The 22,407-nt window shown below is 64.3% G+C and overlaps 1 protein-coding gene across 2 annotated transcripts; it reads left to right on the forward strand.

The window, feature by feature from the left end:
• The first annotated feature begins 3,661 nt into the window (after nt 1-3,661).
• On the forward strand, nt 3,662-22,005 carry PDGFA (platelet derived growth factor subunit A). Of its 2 annotated transcripts, none has more exons than XM_087817055.1 (6): nt 3,662-3,837; nt 5,111-5,207; nt 9,666-9,770; nt 11,874-12,061; nt 18,447-18,573; nt 19,112-19,167. In XM_087817055.1, exons 1-6 carry the CDS (start codon nt 3,775-3,777, stop codon nt 19,165-19,167), a joined length of 636 nt encoding a protein of 211 aa, XP_087673181.1. In that variant the 5' UTR covers nt 3,662-3,774. The 2 variants fall into 2 exon arrangements, with proteins under 2 accessions (XP_087673181.1, XP_087673179.1); XM_087817053.1 differs by lacking the exon at nt 19,112-19,167 and adding an exon at nt 20,822-22,005 and having other exon boundaries at nt 3,666-3,837.
• Nucleotides 22,006-22,407: the final 402 nt, after the last annotated feature.

A 22,407-nucleotide genomic window follows, 5' to 3' on the forward strand; every position in this document is an offset into this window, starting at 1 on the left:
ATCATTACAAATTGTTCTGAAATCCGCTCTGCACCAGCAGAGGCCTGGGTTTGGACGCCCAGCTGGCCCCCACCTGCCTGGCTGGGGTGCAGGAAGCTGTGCCCTGCCCAGGGGCGCCAGGGCTCTGCCTGTGCGAGTGAGCATGTGCACTTCTGAGAGGCAGCCTGGTATGTGGGGTTACGGGCCCCCATTTTCCAGACGAGGGAACTGAGACTCAGGGCAGCCAGGCCTGGGTGTGCCCTTCCCCGTCACCTTGCACCTTGGGACCAGGGGTGTGTGGGCCCCAGTGCTGCCGGCTATTGCCTTCAACCACATCAACCCTCACCTCCCGGCTGAGGGACAAATGCCACCGGAGCGACCCTCGGTGCAGTCTGCAGAGCAGCATGGGCCATGGGAGCTGCCGCCCAGGATGGCGTCTCCACTCGGCGCCGGGACGGTCTACAAAACGAGTTTCAGGGCGAATGCCGGCTGCACACCCCACAAAGTGCTGGGCTCCGTGAGAGCCCTTGATAAAGGCTCACTGCCCCCTCCAGCCCTACAGGGCTCTGAGGGACGGACCGCCCTCCCTGAGCCTCCCTGGGTGTCGGGGGGAACCTGGAGGGGTGGATGACCAGCCCGTGCGGCGGCCCCTCTCGCGCCTGCTTGGAGCACCTGACTCACCTTAACTATGGGCCTGTGGGCCCGCCGGGCACGGCCGGGGCCAGACACAGCCCGGAGTGCCAGCCCGGGAGGTGACCGCGCCTCCCCAGGCCGAGGCCCCGGGGCCCCTTCTTCCGTCTAGGGCCCCTCGGCCGGCCTCCCTGGCGCAGGCCTGCGGCACTGGCCGCGGGAACGTGCCCGCGCCTCCCCGTCCAGCCTCCTGGTCAGACGGCCGCGGGCCGCGGGAACCTAACGGCGGCCTTCAGGGAAGCTCCGCGCGGGCACAGCGCGCCCGTGTCCGCGGGCACCGCCCTCGGGGTGGGGGCGGGCGGTGCGGCGCCCCCAGGTGGGCTCGGCGAGCGTCCCGCACGCCCCCCTCCCGCCCCTCCCGCAGCGCGAACAGGCGGGTGCTGCGGGGAGCCAGGCCGGGGCCCCACGCCCAGGTCTCGGGCGCCGCCGCGCCCCCAGGACCGCGGGGGGCTGGGCCCGTCCCACTCGGGCGCCGACCCCGGGCGCGGCCGCGCGCTGCGGAGGCTCTGCCGCCGTGGTCGCCATGGCGACGCGGAGCGGTGTATTTTTAATAGCGGCCTCGGGGTAGCGCGACCGCTTTCCACGCCCGCAAGCGCCCTGGTCCGAGGCGCCCCTCGAAGGCCCCCTCCGCCTCCCCAGATCTCCCCGGGCGCCCCCAACTCGACCTGGGCGCCCCCAGGAGCCGCTTCTCTGCGCCCGGCCGGACACAGGGGCCTTCCCTCCGTGTCCACGCGCGCTGCCAGACGGGGCCCAAACAACCCCAAAGAAGTGTCCCTGGGCCTCGCTGCCCTCGAGGAGCCCGAGGCTCAACCCGACGGTGGTCACTCTAGATGCGCAGGGCGGCTCCCACCCGGCTCCGGCCAGAGTCCAGCCAGTGTGCGCCCGGCCGCTGTCCAGAAACTTCGGGGGTCCCCTTCCGAGACCATAGGGGCTCCCACCCGGACGGGCGGGGTGGCCTCCGCGTGCCCTAGCGGCTCCCAGTCCCCCGGCTCCGCCTCGGCCCTCCACCCCGACCACCTGTGGCTGCTCGCCCGCGGAGCGCCAGGGTGTGGGGAGGCCGCAGGCGTGGAAGGACCTGTAGACCCAGGTCTCCTGGAAACGCAGCTCCCCACCCCCGGTATCTGGGGAAAGGCAAGCGCCCCAGAGCCTCCGTGGACTCGGCTTTGAAATGCCAGGCACAGCCCGGCCCACGGGGGGCTGCGCCTCTCCTGCCTGGGGCTGGGGGCCTGCCAGCCTCCAGGGTCCTGGGCCGCAGAGCTTTGGGGTCCACCGGTCCCTCACTGCTCTAGCTACGTTCCCGAATCTCGTCCGCCCCCTCGAGGGAGGAACACCGGCGGGCGACAGGGCCCGATGCCGGGGTCCTATCCCACCGTCCGGGGAGGGCTGAGTCCGGCCAGTCCCGGCGCGCCCGCCCCGACGGCCCAGAGCGGTCGGGCCGAGCTCGGGCCTCGGCCCCCTGGCCCTGCCCCCAGCGCGAGGTGCCGCCCGGGCGGGAGGTGGCGCTCTGTGCGCCCAGCGCATCCCGGCGCCCGAGGCTCTCTCGGGGTTCCCGACGAGCTGCTCCTTCCTTTCCCTTCCCCACCAGCCCCTCGGGCTCCCGGCTCCGGGCGCAGCGCGGCCTCCCGCGAGGGAGAGGGGGCTTGGGGACGCGGGGTCCCGGGGCGGGGAGGAAGCGCCCTGCGGCCCCGGGCGCTCTCGCGTCTCGGGATGTGGGTGCAGGTTCCTCCCTCAGACGCCCCAGGCGGCGGGTCGTGGGCGGGGGCGCGTGGCAGCCGCCAGGTGAGTGCCCCAGAAGCGCCGCCGCACCCGCCCGCCTGCCCCGCAGCCTCGCTCACCCTCCTTTTATGGAGAGGGGGAGGCAGGGGCCCCGGCTCCCAGCCGGGAGGGAGGCCCGAGCGCCGGGGGGCGGGGGCCGGCCGCTTTTGCCCTTTTTGGCGTCGCAGCCCCGGCGCTGCCCTCGGCCGCCGCTGGGGCCCGAGAGGCGAGGCGGCCTCTGCGGCGCCTCCCCCTCCCCGTCCGGTGCCGCAGGGCTGCAGCTGGCTGGCACGGGCGGGTGGGCGAGCCCGGGGGGGCGCGGAGCCGGCGGCTCGGCCGGGCGCGGGGCTCGGATGGTTTCTCCGCCCGCGGGAGCGCGTGTGTGCTGCCGGCGGCGGCGGCCGGGCCCTGCCCGGCCCGTGCGGCCCCCGCGTGCTTCCGAGGTGCGGGTCCCGGGCCCGGAATCCGGGGGAGGCGACGGGGAGGGGGCGGGGGAGGGGCGCGGCGGCGGCGCTATAACCCCCTCCCCGCGGCCGGCCGGCTCCACACGCGCGCCCCGAGGAGCCCGCACAACTCCGGGAGCCGGGCCTGCCCGCGCCTGTTCCTCCGCCGGCGGCGGCCGCTCGGTCCCGCGCCGCCCGCAGGCCCGCGCCGCGAGGCCCGGGCGACCGCTGCCGCCGCCCGGCTCGGGCCAGCGGAGGGCGGAGCACGCGCCGGAGCCGAGGGCGCGCCGCGCAGGGGCGCACGCAGGCCCCGGGCCGCGCCGGGCTGGGCTGGGCCGCGCCGCGCCCGGCCTGCCGGCGGCGGCGGCGAGGAGAGGCCGGAGGCGAGCGCGGGGCCGGCGGTGGGCGCGCGGGGCCGCCCGCAGCCCGCAGCGAGCGCGCGAGCCCGAGGCCGGGCCTGGCCGGGCGCTCAGACAGGTGACGGGCGGGGCAGCGCGGCGGCGGCGGCCTCGCTCCGGGCGCCTCCTCTCGGGGCCGACGCCCGCAACCGTGCGGCTCCGCCGGCCGGGTGGCTCGGAGCCTGCGCCCGGGAGCGAGCGCGGCGGCCGGCACCGGGGACGCACCGCGGGAGAGGCCCAGCCCCCGCCCCCGCCCCGCCTGTCCCCACCCCCTACCCGGCGGCCCAGGAGATCCCGGCGCGACGGGCGGCGGGCGCGCACTCCCCTCGCTCCGCGCCGGCGCCGCCCGCTCCCGACCCGCCGGCGCGCTCCGCCCGCCCGCGCTCCCCGCCACCCTGGGGCCGCGCTCCCTGAGGGATGGTACTGAATCTCGCCGCCGCAGGAGCCCGGCTGGAGCGCCCGCCCCGCGGCCTCGCCTCCTCGCCGAGCCGCCAGCGCCTCGGGACGCGATGAGGACCTGGGCTTGCCTGCTGCTGCTCGGCTGCGGATGCCTCGCCCATGCCCTGGCCGAGGTGGGTGCCGGCCCCGCGCCCACCGCTCGCCGGCGGCCCCGCGCACGCCCCCCGCGGGCGGGGCGCCGGCTCGGGCCCCGCGGAGCGCGGTTCGGTCCCTGCCGGGGTCGCTTTTGAACGTTGCCCACCGGGCTGTCCCTGCCGTGCCCGAGCGCGCCGTGAGTTTCCAGCGTGCCGCGTCGCTCTGCCGAGGAGGCGCGGAGTGGCGGCGGTGCACGCGTGGGGAGAAACTTCGGGGGGCGCGGGCTCCTCTCCGGGGAGGGAGCCTGGGCGCGGCGGGCAGTGCGGTGTCGGGGTGCAGGGAACGCGGAAGGGGGTGTGTGAGCCGTGGAGCCGGGGACCCGGAGGAGCGGCGGGGAGACCGGCGGGCCCCCCGCAGCCCGGTGGGCAGCGCAGCGCCGCGGCCCCGGGTCCCCGGTCCCCTGCCCGCTGGGCGGCTGGGCCGGCGCGGTGCCGCCCGCCCTGGGCCTGCTTACAGGTGGCCGAGCGGGCGGGCGCGCGCCCCCCGCAGCCGGCCTCTCCCCACCCGAGCCCCCGCCTCGAACCCCGAGCCCCCGAGCTCGCCGTGATGAATGACTCTCCCAGCCCCTGCCGTGGGAACTTCGTGCTTGAGGCCCCCGGCAGCCCCGATCCCCTGGAAATCGGGACGGGGTGGGGAGGCCGGGCGCGGGGCGGGCTGGGCGGGCACCGGAGCCAGGGCGGCAGACCCCCGCCCGCCCGCCCACCCCGCAGCCTCCGTGGCCGCCGGCCGGACTCGGGGCGCCCGGTCGGCGCTAGGGCCGCGGCCGGGCCGGAGCGGGGGCGGGGTGGGCGTGCGCGCGCGTTCGCGAGCCGGAGACCCTCCCCGCTCGCGGGCCCCGCGGCGTGGGGTTCGAGCCCCGGCGGGGTGCGTGTTGGGGCTGCCGCGACTCGGGCGCCGAGCCGTGACGCATTTCAACTTGCTCGCCCTGCGTGTTGATTCCACTATTAAATCAGAAACTCCCCGGGCCCCTCGTCGCCCCCACACCGCCTGTAACTGACACGCGGGGCGCAGGGGCCGGCGTGGGGGGCTTTTGTTTGAAAATTTGGAGATGGGCGGGTCTTTTGGGTTATTTTTGCAAAGGGCAGCAACGGATGGGGACCGAGAATTGGGGTCTCGCGGAGCCCCACCCCCCGCCGCGGACTCCGCGGCCCGGCGCGGTCGGGGGCTCGCGGGGCGGTCCCGCGTGGGGCCCGGGAGCGCCCCGGGCCGGCGGAGCGGGCGCGGGCGCTGACGCCGTGGGTCTGCTTGCAGGAGGCCGAGATCCCCCGCGAGGTCATCGAGCGGCTGGCGCACAGTCAGATCCACAGCATCCGGGACCTGCAGCGGCTCCTGGAGATAGACTCCGTAGGTAAATCGCGCCCCTTCCCTGCGCGGGCGGGCGGGTCGCGGGCGCAGCGCAGGAGCGCACCGAAAGGTCAGACTCCAACCCGGCCATAAAGCGCAGGCGGATGAGTCAGGAGTTTCTCTTCCAATCACCACTTTCTCTGCCGGCGGCCGCCCGCCCGCCCGCCCGCCGGGTTGTTTTCGCCGCGGAGCCGCGGCGGGTGTCGCCGAGAGTTCAGCGCCTAGAGGGCGCCGGCGCCCGGCCAGGTGCGCCCGCCGCGGCCGCCTCGGCCGGGGGAGGGCGCAGCGCCCTGGCGGGGCCTCCCAGGTCGGGTCCCTTCGCACCCCCGGGAACGTGCCCCGCTCCGTCCTGCGCGGGGCGGGGGTTTCCTGGTTGCTGGAGGCCGATTCGTCTCTCTTTCCCAAGCCAATAAAAAAGGCGCGCCTTGGACACATCTGCTGCTTGGGGACTATTTGGGGGGCTCAGCCTCAGGCCCTGGAGCCCAGCCACTGTAGACAAGTTTATTTGTGAAGCGAGGGTCCGCTGCAGTTCGGCTGGACCTGGATGGGCAAAGGTGGTGGGGATCAGGGTGGCTGGGGAAGGGGAGCCAGGGGGTGCTGGGTGGCTTTGCTGGGGTGCGGACCAGAGAGAGCCCCCTCTGGGAGGAGGGCAAGGATTCTGGCCCAGGTGTGGGTAGCGTGGAAATTCCAGTGTCAGCGTTAACTGGGGAAACGCTCAAATCGGAAAACTCACTATTAACTGAGTTAAAACAGGGCCCAACATGAACTTGTCCAGGGAAGGCGGCGGGGTGGGCGGGAGGATCGGTGAAAAGATTTCTTGCTGAAAACTGCCCTGGAGAAGAGGTGGGGGTGGGGGAATTGAGGGAAATCACAAGGTCCGGCCATTTGGAAATTTGTACCTAATTATGGTGGTGGAGAGGCCTGAACTGTTTTCATTTCGTGCCAAGACCATCTTCCAGCGAGGCCGGCGGTTTCTGTAGTTTCTTGACCCAGGAAATCCTTTGGCTGATCCTTATCGGGAAGGGGGTAGAGTTTCACTTGGAGCCTGGGGCGGGGGGGATTTTTATCTGCCCCTTGATGTGTAGCCCTGGGGAGAAGGGTTTGTTTTTGGTGAGCCAGGAAAGCGCTGGCCTGCATTCTGCAGGTCCCTGTGGATTTGGGAGAGTGGGGAGACTGCCTCCCAGAGAAGGTTCCATGGCTTTTTTTTCTGGCTTCAAGTGAGGCCCGTGGAGAGCTGGGCCTGCTTGCAGGAGGGCTTTGGGAAGACACCGGGAAATGGGCCATTGACTTTCTGCGGGGACCATTCTTATTCAGGTTTCTGCAGCCCCGCCTCCCCCCACCCCCACCACGAATGCTTTTAGCATTGCTTCAGGAGCTATTCGGATAGCATTCCTGACTTGGGGGCTTCTGGCCCAGAGCCTCTTTGGGGGTGAAGGGGGGGGTCTAAACCAAAAAAAGCCGGGATTCACCAGCAATTTCTCAGCTGGTTTCAAATTGCCTCCTCATAACAAGCCCCAGGAGCTCACCTACCTCCTACCCCCCGGGAGTGGGAGCTTGGTTCACCTGCCCCTGTCTACCTGTCAGACTTTTTGTGCCTGGGAGATTTTGGGTGAGAACAGAGGAGGGCCTCTAGGATCTTCCCTAGGGCGTCCTTTGTGACGCACACACCGAAGTGTTTGTCTCGGTGGCCTCCCCTTTCTCAGATGGGGAAGCTGAAAACCAGAGGAGACCACAGTCTTTGGCCTGAGCACAGGGGTTGCACCTGTTGCTTCTAGAACTTGTCGGGAGTGGGGGGGAGGGGTCTTCCCCAAATCCCTGTTCCCGCCAGAAGTGGAGAGTGAGCCACAGTGGGCTGCTGGGAAGGTTGTGAGCAGCTGTGGAAGATCAAGTTGCTCTCCAGGCCCAGGACTCCCACTTGGTCCGTTGTGGGTCCATCTGGGGTCAGTGAGGAAGAGGCTGGGGTGCGGCGAAACCCACCCACAATCAGCTGCCTTTGTATCTCTAGGGGGGAGGGGGGGCTCCCAGATTGACCTGAGCCTGAAGCTAAAGCCCAAAAAGTGGAAAAGAGGCTTTTTAAACTGAGTGGCTCCTCCCTCCTGTGGACGGAGCTCTGTGGTTGGCTTGTGGGATTTTGGGCCCCTCCCAGTGGGCCCGCTGCATTCCCATTTCTCTGGCGAGAAAACTAAGCTGCTACTCCTCCCAGGTGTGGTTGGAGGCCCTGAGGCATAGGATTCCCGCATTTGGAGAGAGTGTGTGCGGGAGTGCAGGGGAGTTGGTCTTCCACGTGTGTGGAGTTTGTTTGTCCAGTGTGTTGAGGTTAAACCCTGCAGCACGGTGGCCGAGGGAGCTTTGTGCTCCAAGCTGTCTGGCCCAGTGCCCACAGGTCATCGAGGAAGCAATACATGAATATCCCATCTCGGGCCATTAACACTCCACCAGGACTGGTGGCTGGAGGACTCCTTTTCTGTGCACAAAAGACAAAAGGGAAACCACTGGGTCAGCTGTCCTCAGAGCAGTCGCAGGGTATGATTCACGGGTCGCCGGCTGCTTCCCCGGATCCCTCGGTCTGGCTGGTTTGCTGACCACCCATCTTGATCGGGGGCAGAGGGTGGGCCTGCTTGACCAGAAGCTGTTTCAACCCAGTCTCTTGTCTCCAAAGCCGGTTCAGATTTCAGATTTCAGCCCGTGGGTGAACTGGGAGGCCCATTGTCATCTCCATTTATTAGGCAGGAGGAGGCCCGGGCGGGAGTGTGGGCTGAGTGTGGACACGGGGTCCTGCCAGTGTTTCTCTCTGCTCATCATTCCATCTCATGGGCCTCAGGCTCAGAGAGGTTGGGGTGTCCACCGCATGCACAGGAGACCCTAGGCATTGGGGAGAGCGATTGGTGCTGGGCTGTAGTGAGGCATCGGAAGGTGGGAGCCGATGTTGCTGAATTCTCTCCTAGAACAGAGAACGGGCCAGCTGCTCTCTGATTTGGCGATAGCAAGATGGCCACCACCAGGACATGACTCATAAATGTCACTTTTTCGTGAAAGAGTGCTTCTTGTAGCAGTGGATTGATGGGAAATTCTTATAGCATGAGTAGTTCTGTTCTGATCTTATTTTGGGTCTCAAAAAAATAGTGGCAGTGGAACGTTGAGTCATTTTAAGTGAAAGTTGGGATCTGCTCAGACTTCAAAAGAGCGCGTTTTTTGCCGTTTGCACGTTAGGCATGGTGCTCGGTTTTCGTTTAGAATGAGCGAGCAGTCACTGGGGCCTCCATGGGCCAGGCACCAGGGAGGGGGCCAGGTCACTCCTGGGGAGGCGAGGAGGTGGCAGAGGAGGAGGAGGGTATCTTTGGGCAGCTGCTGCAGCTCTTGGCTGCTGGAACCGTCCTCTCAGGGCCCCTTTGCCCCTGGTTATCTATTGGGGAGGCTGGGATGGAGGGGGAGAAGAGAAAAGACCTCCCCAGGTAGGTCTGGGGGCAAAGGCAGTAAGGCCAGGTGGCCACTTTTTCCAGGGGTGGGCAGGATCAGTGGGCTGGGTTTGGCCAAATGGCAGGTGGCAGGACTGTTCCTTCCACCCACCTTTTCCCTCATTCCTGAGAGACCTGAGGGCCCCGGGGGAGGAGAGGCAGGGGGTGTGAGTTTGGAGGGGCTCTGGTCAGCCCGGGGGACTAGGGTCCAGTTCTGATCTTAGCTCTGGCCCTGCTGCTTTGTGGCTGCCTCTCCCCCAGCTTGCTCTGCGATCGTAGTACTTGGTGGCGAAGGCCTTTCCTCCCTGCAGGCTGCCTGCATCGGTCACCAGGACTCCTGTCTCAGTCCTGCAGTCAGTCCTTGCTCACGCCAAGTGGGAGGCCTCTTGTGATTCTCGGGGGCCTCACCTCAGTGGACTGGCTTCGGAAACAGTGGGGTTTGGCTGTCAGCCAGCCATCTGGCCTTGCTTCCGGTGCCCTCGAGGGTTAGGGCACTGTCAGGGTTGGTGTAGTGAGGGACGGAGTGGGAGACACGGGCACACCAAGTCCAGCAGCACCCGCGTTGCTCGTCCTCAATTCAGCCCCGTCCAGGGTGCCGTCTGGGAGGTGGGCCTGCTGGGAGCGGCTCGCCTCTTGGTTCTGGGTCCTACAGACCAGGAGGGCCAGCCTTGGGCTTCCCTACCTGGTTCAGTCTTCGCCTGGGCATCCTGGGAGGAGGCACCACAGGGGAGACCCTGCAGCCCTTCCCCGCAGGGCCACGGCTTTGCTGTGAGGTGCGGCGAGGGTGCCACACGTTGGGGACCTTGTGTCGGCTTTGTGGAGATTGGTGGGATGTTTTTGGCAGCTGGGAATCTTTCATCCCCTGCACATTTGGACACTGTGTGGGAATGGAGGGTCTCCCAGGGGACCCCTCCATCTTGGGGAGTGAGGGTGGGGCTGAGCTGCAGGAAGTGCTGTGGACGCACCTGGGGGGCCAGCTAGTCACTGTTTCTTCTCTGTACCCTTAGGGGCTGAGGATGCCCTGGAGAGCAGCCTGAGAGTCCACGGGGGCCGCGCCACCAAGCACGCACCTGAGAAGCGGCCCGTGCCCATTCGGAGGAAGAGGAGCATTGGTGAGCTGGGGGCCTGGAGAGGGGCCTCCGGGGAGCCTTCCCTCCTTCCTCCTTAAGACAAAGGCCCAGCCTGCTCAGGGGCTCCTCCCTCCTGCAGGGGGGTTGTCTCCCTGCCCCAGCCTGGCCCTGCCGAGAGTCCCTGGAGAGGGAGCCGTCATAAATTCCTTAAGTGCCGGTCTTGTTGGGGCCTGCTCTCCAGGAGGCCTCGCTGGGAGACGGCGTGTTTCATTTCCAGCTTCTCGTGTGGAGCCCTGGGTGCTCCTGGCTGTGAGCCGCAGACCTGGGTGCAGCCGTGCCGAGCCCGGCAGGCTGCTCACAGAGGCCCCCTTTCTGTGCCCCCACCCCGTTGGGCTTGGCTCCTCGGGCTCCACCTCATCATGGGTTTAGGGATGTCGGTTCTTGTCCCTTGCACAGAGCAGCTCAGGTCTGCTGGCTGGTGGGGCTCTGAGGGGCTCTGCACCTCTTTGCCCCCCAGGGGCAGTTGGGGCCATGGCCCATCCAGCCCCATGCCATTGGGGTCCCCCTGCTTACTTGGGCTGCTGCCTGTGACCCTGACTGTGACCTTAGGCAGGTGACTCCTGCCTGAGCTTTAGTTTCCTCTGAGAAGATGGGTTTGTAGCTTCTACCTTTGAGCGTGGTCTGTGGGTGAATGATTCCTAGTTAAGCTAATCAGGCCCTTCCCAGGTGACATTTACTGTTGTGACCAGACAGATCACATCCTTCAGACCAATTACAAGCTCCCTCGGGCTGGGGCGTCCTCTAGGAAGGCCTGTCTGTGTCAGTGGGGGAGGGAGCCTCCTTGAGCAAAATAAGGGACTGGACAAAAGGCCTGTCCCTCGCTCCACCCCTGGCCCATCTGGTCAGGTTCCCTGGCAGGTGCTGGGACAGCCAGACCTCCAGCTTCCAGACTTCCCGGTTGGGTGGCCTGTTCTCCGAGGTGCAGCGTCCCGAGTCTCCCAGGGCTCTTGGGAGGTCTCCTCGCCCCGTATGAGGAGGGCATGTGACAGCTGACACCCCCCTGGCACGGTGAAGGCAGAGCATGTGGTCTTTCAGCTGCGTCTCGGCTCCTCTCATCTGCAGAGGGAGCGCCCCGCTCCATGCTGGCTGCGAGCAGTTGGGGGGTGCGTGGTGGGCCCTCCACACCCAGGGCAGGCTCCTTCCAGCTCTGGCTCGGGTCCCGGGGCCCTGAGTGTTGCTGGGGCAGCAGCTTTGGTAGGTGGTCGCGGGGCTTCCTGGTGGCCAGTCACCGGGCGGCCATTACACAATGCCCGGCGGCCTGTGAGCCGGGGTCCAGGGCTGGGCTTCTCATCTGTCAGCCCCACCCTGGTGTCTGTAAGGAGTTGAGGGCTCTGGGCTGGACTGGTTGACCTGTGCTGAGGAGCACAGCAGAAAAGAGCCAGTTCCTCCTTGAAGGAGCCCTTGTCACCGGCGGGTGGCCTCATGGTGGGTGGCTTCCAGGTCACCTTTCAGGAGCAGGTGTCAGGCCTAGGGGGCTGGGAGCCTGGGCGGGGCTTGTTCCTGTCCCTTGCTGTGACACGCCTCCCCCGGCCCCCGTGGCTGCTCCGGTCGTGACAGCGGGCCAGAAGGGATGGTGCAGAGCAGCCTGGGTGTGATCCCTGAAGGCAGGGGCCGGCTCCTGGGTGGGTTTGCCCCTGCCTAGAGTGGGACCTGGTTCTGGGGACATGGCAGTGTGCTCAGCTGTGTCCTATTTGCCCACCCAGCTGTCTAGGGTTCCCGGCCTCGGTTTCCGTTTGTCCATACCTCCACCAGCCCCACCTGCCTGTCAGCCTGTTTCCATTCTGTCCCCGGCTGCACACTCCCTACCCTCCGTGGACCCATGGGACTTCCCGCCAGTCTTGGCCCTAGTGTCACTCAGTCCCCTTTGCTGGCTGTGTCCTTCCCCTGGGGTCTCCCCACTGGCCCTCGAGCTCAGCAGCAGCCTGTTGTGGGGGGTTGGGGGCCCTGGGGCCGAGTGACATACATTGGAGGGAGCAGCAGCCACACTCCCAGAGCTGCTGCAGCCCGCGGGGGTGAGGGTCCGTGGGGGCGCGGTCAGCAGGGACTGGAGTGGCCTCCACACTCACCAGGGCTCTTCCCCTGCAGAGGAAGCTGTTCCTGCCGTCTGCAAGACCAGGACGGTCATTTACGAGATACCTCGGAGCCAGGTGGACCCCACATCTGCCAACTTCCTGATCTGGCCACCGTGCGTGGAGGTGAGACGCTGCACTGGCTGCTGCAACACCAGCAGCGTCCGGTGCCAGCCGTCCCGCGTGCACCACCGCAGCGTCAAGGTGAGCCCTCGGCCCCGAGGGAGCCCGGGCATCCCGGCCCGGGGGGGGCGGGCCGCCGTGGGTGGGCAAGAGCTGGGCCGTGGGTCCTCTCTCCCGTTCGGGGGGGTGTCTGTCTGGGTTTCCCTGCACCACACACAGCCTCTGGAGGATACAGCGGGAAGGAAGAAATCTTCTTGCAGACACCTTGGTGGGGGCTGTGGTGGTGGCAGACGAGGTCGGGTCCCCTCAGCCTGCACTGACCCCAAAGCCTCTCCCCAAGACACAGGAGACAGGCAGGGTTGCTGGTGTGGGCTCTGGGCACGTTGCCTGTAAATCGGGGGGACCCCCCTTCTCTTGGGCTGTATGTGTCGATGGAGTGTTTCTCCGGGAGGGTCCCTCTGAGGTGCTTCGGGCCAGGCCTTTCCCCTTGTTTCAGGAGGGACAGGTGGTGGGGGCTGGCTACCCTCACCCCCACCTGTGTGCACCTGGAGCCTGAGCCCTCCTGTCTCTCAGACAGGGCCGGCTGAGGCGACCTCCGGGGCAGCACTGGGGTGGGGAGATGCGGGGGTGTAACATAGGGGTCTTTGTCCCCTCCGGAGTCCGGGGGGGTTCTCCTTTAGGTCACTCCTGGTGGCCAAACGGGCTGGCTTTTGGCCCAGTGGCTGGAAGCTCCTGTTGGGGCCTTGGTCCCCCTGCCAGCTTGCCTCATCTGTGAAATGGGCCTGAAGCATGCGACTGGGTGGCTGGGCTGTGGCCCTCCCTCGAGAGCCTGGGGCAGGGCCCTCTTGCTTGCCAGGGAGGCTTTCTGAGCATGGACTTAGTCCCTGCGTGGCCCTTTACAGAAGGACAGGGCTGGAGGGAGGCTCTGGGGTGTCTCCTGTCTTCTCAGGAGTAAGGCCGAGACTGGAGAGGCTGGCTGCTCCCCGTCTAGGCTCTGGGTGGGTTAGGGCCCTGGGCTTGGGTCCTTCCCTGGGCAGCGGGCCTGCACCCTCCCACTGAGCCTCACTGGCAGGTGGGCCCGCTGTCCTGGTTGAAGGTGCGTGTCTGGGGGTGCGTTAGAACTCATCCTCGACTACAAGTTATTTCACACCCTTGGTGCCCCACCAGGACAGCCTCTCAGTGTCGGTCCCCGGCCTCCCCGCAAGGTGCAGGGGAGAAAACTTCCTTGGTGAAGGACCACGTAGCCGTCCGGTCCACTTGTCATGTGAGAAGGCCATTTAGACCCATAACTAGGACTTGACCGACCTTGGGGATGAGGCCTCTGCCCCACTTGGGAGCTGAGTAAGCACATTCCTCGGCCTATTGCCCCATGGTCTACACAGCCGGCCGACACGCGAGGTGTTCCCAGTGCTAGCCGCCCGGGGCGCTGGCTCCTCACGCTGCTCTCAGGTGGGGGGCCTCACTCAGGCCTCTGGATGCCCAGCAGCAGGGTGGGTGAGTGGGGCCGGGCCCCTTCCAAGAGGGGTGTGTCTCTGCCTGGGGCACAGGCCCCACAGGCCTTCGTCTGCCCAGACAGGGTCATGGTCAGCCCAAGAGGGGACAGAGGGGTTCCTTTCTGCATCTGGAGGCCAGGTGGCTGGGTTCCATACCCATGCCCCGCCCTGCTCGTCCCTGCCCACCCGTCCGAGGGTTGGCAGGAAAACATCCGGTCCCAGACATTGGGGTCCTGGCAGAAAGGGGACAAAGGGTCAGTGGGAACAGGAGGCCCATTGTGGAGGCAGCTGGCTGGGCCAGGAAGCTGTTCCCGCTCCCTTTGGGGTTGAGGCAGAGCAGGCCCCCGGCGTCCGTGACTGATGCCTGAGTGGTGGGTGCCGGGCAGGTGGGTGGCCTTTGCCGGAGAAGGTACCTTCCTGGTTTTCTGGCCTTTTGGTTCATAAAGGCCTCTTATAAAAGAAGATAACAGTCAGGCTGGGCCTGGTCACCCCATTGAGGCCCAGGAGGGTGAGCTGTCCAGTAGGAGCTCGGCTGGCAGCTGCCCAGTGGCTCCCAGGCCCCAGATGTCTGGACGTGCTGGGGTGTCAATGGCCAGCCCCCCTCTTTCATCTCCGTGAGGTCACAGGTGTGGGGCCTTGGGGAGGGCTCACCTGTCCTCAGGGACCTGGCCCCCCTTCCCCTTGATGGAAGCATCTATAGGCAGGGTCCCCAGCATCCCCATAGGCCCCCCAGGGTAGCCAGGGGACAGCTGACTTCAGAGGTGAGCTGGGTTCTGAGGGGTCGACTTCCCTGAGCTGGGCTTGCTGTTTCCAGATCAGCACTTGCTATCTGCTTCCTTGAGGAGCATGTCCTTCCTTGTTCCCCCGATGTGGGCCAACACCTGGACCCTGCTTACCTCTGATCCTGTCTCCCCCAGGCCCAAGTCTCAGGGTTAGGACAGTGGTGGCCATGACTCGGTGGGGCCCCCAGCGGCTCAGGTCCCCTGGCCCTTGCAGGTGGCCCACTGTGGGGTCAGGGTGAAGGAGCAGCTGTGAGAACATCTCCTGTGTGGGAAACTACAGGACGCGGCAGATTTGGCCCATTTTGTTTGAGGACCACCTGTGGGTGTGAACTGAAGTCCGTTAGTAAATGAACCTGGGCAGCCCCCAGGTGGCCAGAGCCAGCACCCAGCCCTGCTTTGCTGGACTTCCTGGAAGGCAGGTCTGGTGGGTCCGCCCAGGGTACCCAGGATGGGCCTCTGCACCCTATGGATGGATTTGGGGGCACTTTGGGACTTCATGGCTGTGTGGGTCCAGTAAAGGGCCTGAGGGAGGACATGGTGGCTCTGGGGTGAAGTTCTCAAGTAAGAGCCTCCGAGTCCCTCCCCAGTGGGCAGGGATGCCTGTGCTTGTGTGGGGAGAGCCCCAGCGGTCAGGAAGGCCAGCGCCGTGGGCCTTGGGAAGCGGGGCACGGCCCCCGGAACACTGCTCATCGGGCTTCAGGCCCAGAGTCACTATTCCTGGGCCCATGTTGGGCTGTAGCCAGTGGGTTGGGAGGCCCCCCACTCTGTCTGTTAAACCAGGGGAGGTATGTCCGCATGACGCTGGGGTTGGCTTCAGTTCTAGATGGCTGTTGGTCTGTGGAGGGGACACGGGAATTCCCTGTCTGGAGCAGTGGGCTCTGGAGCCGTCACACCCGAGGGGACAGATTTTCTGGACTTAGGAAGTCGCCCGGTTAAGGACGAGCTCAGAGCCTCTGCTGTTTCCAGGTCTGGCCGCCTTCTTCTCCAGGAAAGAAGTCTCGGCTGCTGCCTCAGTTACCTCAGCTGTAAAGTGGGCAGACTTGAGCCCCCCCAGGGCAGCTGTGGGGCTCAGTTAGCTGCTGCTCACACCGACGCTGCTCTGCCCTGACTCGCGCCAGCCAGGACCTAACCTGGTGGCCCCCCATACGGTGTGGCTCTCCCGGCCCTCCCGGGGGGGAGGTACCCTGCCTTGGCAGCCCAGCCTGGGGCGCCCGGCCTCCCCTGTCTAGCAGGGGTCACATCGCTGCTGGGTCCTAGGGTGCATTTGCCTGTGGTTCATGACACAAGTGCCCTCAGCAGTGGGAGTTGGAGTGTCTCTTCCTAAGGTGCAGCCTGGACACTGAGATGCAAGCAGAGGGGGAAGGGAGGGACGTGGGAACCCCACTTGGGCTCCAGTGTGGGTCTGGGGGACAAGGTTCCGGGAATGGGGTCCCTAGAATGTAGATGTCTCATTCTGTGGACCCAGCTGGTCTGAGAACGTAATATTCACAGCATGTTCGTGGGAGGAAATGTAGCCATTTCCTGCCCAGACAGAGGTGCGGGGCGCCCATGAGGTCACAGGTGTGAAGAATCCTCGGGACCCAGAAGCAGGTGCATCGTAAATCGCTGTTTGTTTTTCTTTGATAAAATGGGCCCTCTGAAGAGGGGCTTCCCGACCTGAAGCAGCCAGTATTGTGTGGGCTTTGCCAAGGGGTCTGGGCAGGGAGGTGTCTCTGGAGCGTCCACCCTCCCCCCGCGGTGAACTCCTTGCCCCCCCCCCCATGCCCAGGAGTCCAGGGGTCTTGGCTGAGCTGGGTCCCAGCATCTGCCCCACAGAGGAAACTGAGTGAGTCATGGGACCAAGAGCAGGACAACTGCCCGTCTGCCCCAGCCTCCCATGTCCCCAGCAGAGGCCAAGGGTGGTAGGAAGGCCCCCGTGGAGGAGGGTGCGTGGACGCTCAGAGCCAGGAGCTGTGGCAGGGTGTGGGGCTGGCCTTTGGGTCCCAGATGCTTGGGCTCTGGGGTAGGGGAGGGTCAGGGAGCTGGACACCCAGTTATTGCCCAGGCACACTTGTTCCTGATTTGAGGGGGGCTGGCCAGGTGGCCGGGGTGCAGGTGGGTCTTCAGCCCCCTCAGGAGGCTTTTTGAGGTGCACCCCACCCAATGCCCTCATGAATCCCACTCCCCTACTCGGGGCAGCTGGCTGGCCTCTCCAGACTTGGCACCTGGGGGCTGATTTCGGTAAGATGGGGCCCTGTGTGAAAGGGGACAACCGGGGTCACTCCGGAAGGTGGCTCAGTCCCAAGCTCCAGGCTCTTCTACATGAGTGACCATGTTTATTCCTCACCATGTCCCTGTGGCCCATGTTCCCATTTTGCAGATGGGAAGGCAGAGGCTCTGCTCACAGGGCCCACGGACTTTTTTCTCATGCTCTGTCCCTGGGGAAAGGGCAAGTGGATGGGTGACCCTGTCCCAGGCCTTGGAGGTCGGCTTCTCTTCATTCTCGGTTTAGGAAACCTCCCAGGCCTGGCTCCAAACCTGGCCTGGCTGCCCCCCGCGCAGCTCATACCTGGCCACGGCATTCACGCCCAAGGCCAAGCACTGTGAACCACTTAACATGGCTGACGGCCAGGTGTCCAGCATTCTGCATGGAGGGTTAAGCGTTCATGTGGCTGAGTGGCCGTGGCTGCGTCTGGATGAGCCTTAAGACTAGCTTGTCTGTGGGATGGGTCCCCAGTTGCTGGGTGCAGGGCTGACCCCTCTTCCCCAGGTCATCTGGCTTCTGGACTCCAGGCCTCTGCAGAGGAGCTCGGGAAGTCACCATCTTCCTCCGCCCCTTCCCAGCTGTCCTGGGGCCGGGTCTTCTGCCTCAGGCCCCCTGCCAGCTCTGGGTGGCCCCTCTACATGCTCAAGGTGAAACCTGTGGGCTCTGCTCCCTTTCTGCCTCAGTTTTCCCAGGTGGACAGTGAGCGGATGGAGTGGGTATCCTGAGGGCTGGGCCCCAAGTGGCAAAGAGGGCGTGTCCGCCATGGGCCTGGCTCCTTGGGTGGGGGCCTGGGGCGAGCAGGGGCTGCAGTGGTTCCTGCTGGGGGCCAGAGCCAGGCTGTGGGCCTTTGGGGATGGAGCCCACTGTGGCTGCAGGGAGTGGCCGGAAGGGTCACGTCTCTAACGCCTGTCACCCGTTTCCTTGTCCATAAACTGGGTGGGAGCGAGGGAGGCACGGCGCCTGGTGGTGCTCACTGGCTGCACTGGAAGTCTGCGAGCCAGGTGTGTGTGTCGCTGAGGTCCTGTGATCAGGCGTGTGTTCATGTGCATGTATGTGTATGACTGTGGAGGGTGGAGCTGTGTTCCCAGGACAGACAAGCCAGTTCCCTGGAGTCCGTGGGGATTAGACTTCTATCCCCCTTCTCGACTGCCTGGACTTGTGCCTCGGGGCCATTTCCTCCTGCAGCTCCTTGGGGAGGGTGAGGCCCACCATGTAGTTCTGTGTCCAGAGTGCCCGGCTGGTGAGGCCCGTGGATGGGTGGTGGTGATTTTCCCGGAACTGAAGGGCACCAACTCCTGTGACGGCCCCGGGTCTCTGCCCACATTCCCTCCAAGTCCAGAGAGACCTGTGGCCTGGGGCCGTGAGGAGACCTCATGCCTGGGACTGAGGCTATGGGGTGGCCTGGCCCAGCCGCCCTGGGGGGGAGGGGTCCCCGTGGGGCTGGTCATGTGGCCTGAAGCCTTTAGGGTCCTGGTCTGGAGTCCATCTCATCCAGACCCTGACAGCCTAGTTGTGGGTCCTGGGGCCAGGCTGGTTCCTCCTTGGGCTGCAGACAGGAGGGAGGGTGATGCCTGGGCAGCGAATACACACAGCAGCTTTGCCCTGTGCTTGGCTAAGGCTTCCCCCCAGTAATAGCCAAGTGCACATTGGGGAACATTGTCCTTGCCCCAGATGCCCCTAAACCATGGAATCAAACACCTTCCCTCACCCCACCCCCAAGCTCCCACCTTGAAGCACATCCTTCAGACCGGCCCAGATGCAGGTGGGGTTTATTTTAAGGTTAAGTGGAACCAGACCGCAAATGCCGTCCGAAGCTTGTTTTTCACCCGGCACTCCTCCAGCCTTTCCCACTAGGAGGAGGTCGGAGGTTGGAGGTTAGAGGTTAGGCTCCCTGCTGCCTAGTGGGGCGAGGCAGCCTCCATGGCTGGGTCTGTTGTCTCTGGCAGGTGGCCAAGGTGGAGTACGTCAGGAAGAAGCCAAAGTTAAAAGAAGTCCAGGTGAGGCTGGAGGAGCACCTGGAGTGCACGTGCATGCCCACCAGCCTGAACCCCGATTACCGAGAAGAGGAGACAGGTAAGCAGTCTCCTCGCTGCTGTTACCAGTTACCAAAGGGTCCTTGGTCTGGCTTCTGGGGCTGCAGTGAAGCGGGGCTCGGGGGGTGGTGGGATTTGGGCTGCCGTGAGCCCACTCAGCCGCTTGCTGACTGGCCAGCGTGCCCTGGGGACCCGCTGGGCCAGAGCCTGCCACCCATGGGCATCGGCGGGGAGGTGGCCGAGCTGTGTGGCTCTGGCAGGAGAGGTTCAGGCTGGAGTGAGGAGGGGTAGGGTGTGCGTTTTAAGTCTCCGGCCCTGGCCGGTCGGCCGGTTGGGGTCATTAGGGGAGACGAGTTTGAGTTGGGTCTCCTCCCAGGTGGGGAGGTGGGTGCTGGGCCGCTGGCCGCAGCGTTGCCAGTGGGGCTCTTGGCCTCCCCTGCGGACAGATTGCCCAGAGGCGGCTGCCCCAGGGAACCAGGAGGGCTCTTCCCGAAAGGCGAGCAGCTCAGGTGTTTGTCGTCGGCGCCCACCGGACAGCCCTCTCGGGCCCGCTCACCTCCCTGCCCTTCTGTTAACAGGAAGGCGTAGGGAGTCAGGTAGAAAGCGGAAAAGAAAGAGGTTAAAGCCCACCTAACCCGCCGACCAGGTAGGCGCTGTGGCGGGGGCCACACGGAGGGGCCACGGCCCGCGGGCGGCGTGACCACCGATCATGGGCAATCTCCCGGCGAGGACGCAATGATTGGCCTTGATTGCTCTGCGAGCTTCTGGTGTCTGGCTGGGCTGTGGGTCTCCTGCTCCCGCCCCCACCCTTCCCCTCCTGCCCCGTGGAAGCCTGACCCACGGCCCTTCGGTCCCGAGGCCCTGCTCTGGCTTTGGTCTTTGTGTTGGGGGACAAAGGCGTCTCATGAGTGTACTGATTAGGGGTCCTGGGCAGCAGTGGGATCAGCTTAGGCAGGTTACCCACCTCATTTGACAGGTGAAAAAACAGGTTTAGAGACATGGCAGTTAAGGGTTGTCTAAGGCTGAGCAGATCCTTTAAGGTTGACATTCATGACTGATGTGTAAAGACGGAGACCAGAGCAAGTAAGGCGATCTCGAGGTGTCGTCAGGGGCCCTCTTCTATCCAGGACTGGTGCTGTCCGTCCTCAGGTGCCTCGTGGCCCAAAATGGCTGCTAAAGCTCCAGAAATAACATCCACACTCCAGGCCGGAAGAGAGTAAGGTGGGAAGGTGGGTAGAGCAACCCCCTTAGAGAACTCCCACCCAGCGACTTCCACTTTGATCTGATTAGCCATCCTCGGCTGCAGGGGAGCCTCGGAAATAGTCTTTTAGAGAGACATGCTGCTCCCCAGAAGAAAATGGGATCTGGGCAACCACAGTCAGCCTGGAGGAGGCAGTTTCAAGCCTTCCTGATCCTTGGTGTTGGCCTGTCTGGCTCTGGAGAGCCTGGTCCTTGTCTCTGGTCCATGGCACCCAAAATAAATAGTGGTGAGAGGAATTCTTAGAGACAGGTGTCCGAGAGCCTGGGTTGCGGCTGGCAGTGTGGCTGCAGGAAGCTGCCAGGTCAGCTTTTGATGCCTGTGAGTCAGGTGCATTCGTGAGGATCCTCTGGGGAGGAAAGGCCCATGTGGACGACCCAAGGGGGTGTGCTGCGGGGTGGTGGTTTGTGCCGTCTGCATCTAGTCTACAGACCACTGGGCTCTGGCCTCTGAGCCAGCTGATGACAGAGACCCCACAGTGCGAGGCGGGGTCCCCGCTCTCCCAGGCCCTGCTGGCATTCGGGCTCTGGGCATGTGGGTGGTACAGTGTTAGAGTGGGCAGTGGGCAGGTGAGGTGGCATGGCAGGGAGCTGCTCTCAGCTCAGCTCAGCGCACGTCCGCCTGGTCGCAGAGACCCCTGGCTGGCGGTGTCCGTCCGAAGGGTTGCCTCGTGGCCCAGTGTGGCTGCCAGAGCTCCAGGAATCACAGCAAGCCCTAGGCTGCAGGGACGAGGCAGGTGAGGAGAACGACAAAAGGACCTTTCTGGGCCTCGGTTTCCCTGTGTGCAGTGGCAGAGTGGGGCGCACTCCCGAGCCCTGTTCTTTCGTGAGATTCTGAGAACCGGGTCCCAGCTCTGGGCAGGATGCTAAAGGGTAACGAGCCACATGCGGACTGAAAAATTTCACGAGAAGGACAAATCCTAAGACTTGCCGCTGTGTGTGGACACGCGTGCGCACGCGCCCTGGGCTGCGCACTCACTCTGGGTGAGGCGCTCGCGGTCCCGTCTCTGACTCTCTCCCTCTCCCTGCAGATGTGAGGTGAGGATAAGCTAGCAGCCCTTTCCCGGGACACGGATGTACATGGCGCGTTACATTCCTGAACCTACTCTGTACGGTGCTTATTGCCAGCGTGCGGTCTTTGTTCCCCTTCGTGAAAAACTGTCTCCATGCGCACCCTGGAGAACAAAGAGACAGTGTACGTTTGTTTAATGTGACATCAAAGCAAGTATTGTAGCACTCGGTGAGACAGTAAGAAGCTTCCTTGTCAAAAAAAGAGAGCGCGCAAACAAAACCACAGAGCATGACGGACAGAGCTGACTCAGAAATACCTAAACAGTCGTGGGAGAGGAGGGGCGCCCTGTGGGACAGAAGCGGCGGGCGCCTGGCCGATGGATTCTGTCCAGGGTGGTCGCAGGTGCTTCTGCCAAGGACGCGGATGGGGCCTGCCCTTCCTGGGAGACGGGCCGGGTGCCGCAGCTCGCGGGGCGCGCAGGAGCCGGAGCGTCTGGGAACCGCCGCGGGACTTTAGAAACCATATCTCCTCGCTGTAGTGTTTAAGTCTATACAGAACCTTCCTGAGAGCCTTAAGTGGGTTTTTTTGTTTTTTTGTTTTTTACACCATAAAGTGATTATTAAGCTTTCCTTTTTACTCTCTGCCTAGCTTTTTTTTTTTTTTTTTTAAATTATCTCTTGGATGACATTGACACCGATAACACCAGGCTGCTGTAACAGGACAGTGAGAAGGTATCTTTCCTAGCAGGATGCAAACAAATAAGATGTATTAAATAAACATGGTATACCCGCCTATGCATCATTTCCTAAATGTTTCTGGCTCTACGTGTTTCTCCCTGGCCCTAGCTCATGTTGCTTTTTAATTTAAGCCATTTCGAGAGAACTATGCGTGAACCAATCAAAGGCGGCCCCGTCTCCTTGTCCCCGGAGCTCCCGCCGATGGCCACAGCGTGGCCGTGGGACGTGGCTCCTGCTGCCCACGCTTGGACACAACCCAAATTCTTTATTTTTGGTAAGATGTTATGCTTAATGTGTACTCAAGAGAAATGTGTGTGTGTTGTTTTTTTTGTTTTTGTTTTGTAAAGGTGACGTTTGTATTTTTATCTAATATTACCAGTTTTATATACCTGAGAGCCTGCTATGTTTTTGTTTTTTTTAACCAAAATGGAAAAAAACCCCACCAACAAAGCCCATGCACATGAAACTCATTTTGTGGTCGTGTCTTCCTAGCTGGGTAACTGAGTCTTGGCTCTGCCTCTGGTCTTGGCCTGCGGTGCAGCGGCCGGGGCTCCTGGTGGTAACTGGGAGGTGACCGCCTCCGGGCCGGCCCCACGACCAGAACTTAGGACGCGGCCTGCCCTCGGGACTCGAGCCTGGTGGGAGTGGGCCAGAGAAGCCGCCTCGCCGGTGCATGTGGCCGCGTGGAGATGGAGGCTGTGCACCTGTCAGAGCAGCCACGTGGATCATGGAGGATTTTAATCCAGAAGTGGTTGACCTCACTGTCCCCACACGAGAGCCAGTGAACACTGCTGTCCCCGTCCTCGAGGCCACCAGGCTCCTGTGGCCATAAAGATCCTTGTTCCCCAAGGGGTTGTCGCTGCATCTG

Source organism: Miniopterus natalensis, chromosome 4 (assembly GCF_054644295.1).
Source record: "Miniopterus natalensis isolate mMinNat1 chromosome 4, mMinNat1.hap1, whole genome shotgun sequence".
Classification (NCBI taxonomy): domain Eukaryota; kingdom Metazoa; phylum Chordata; class Mammalia; order Chiroptera; family Miniopteridae; genus Miniopterus; species Miniopterus natalensis.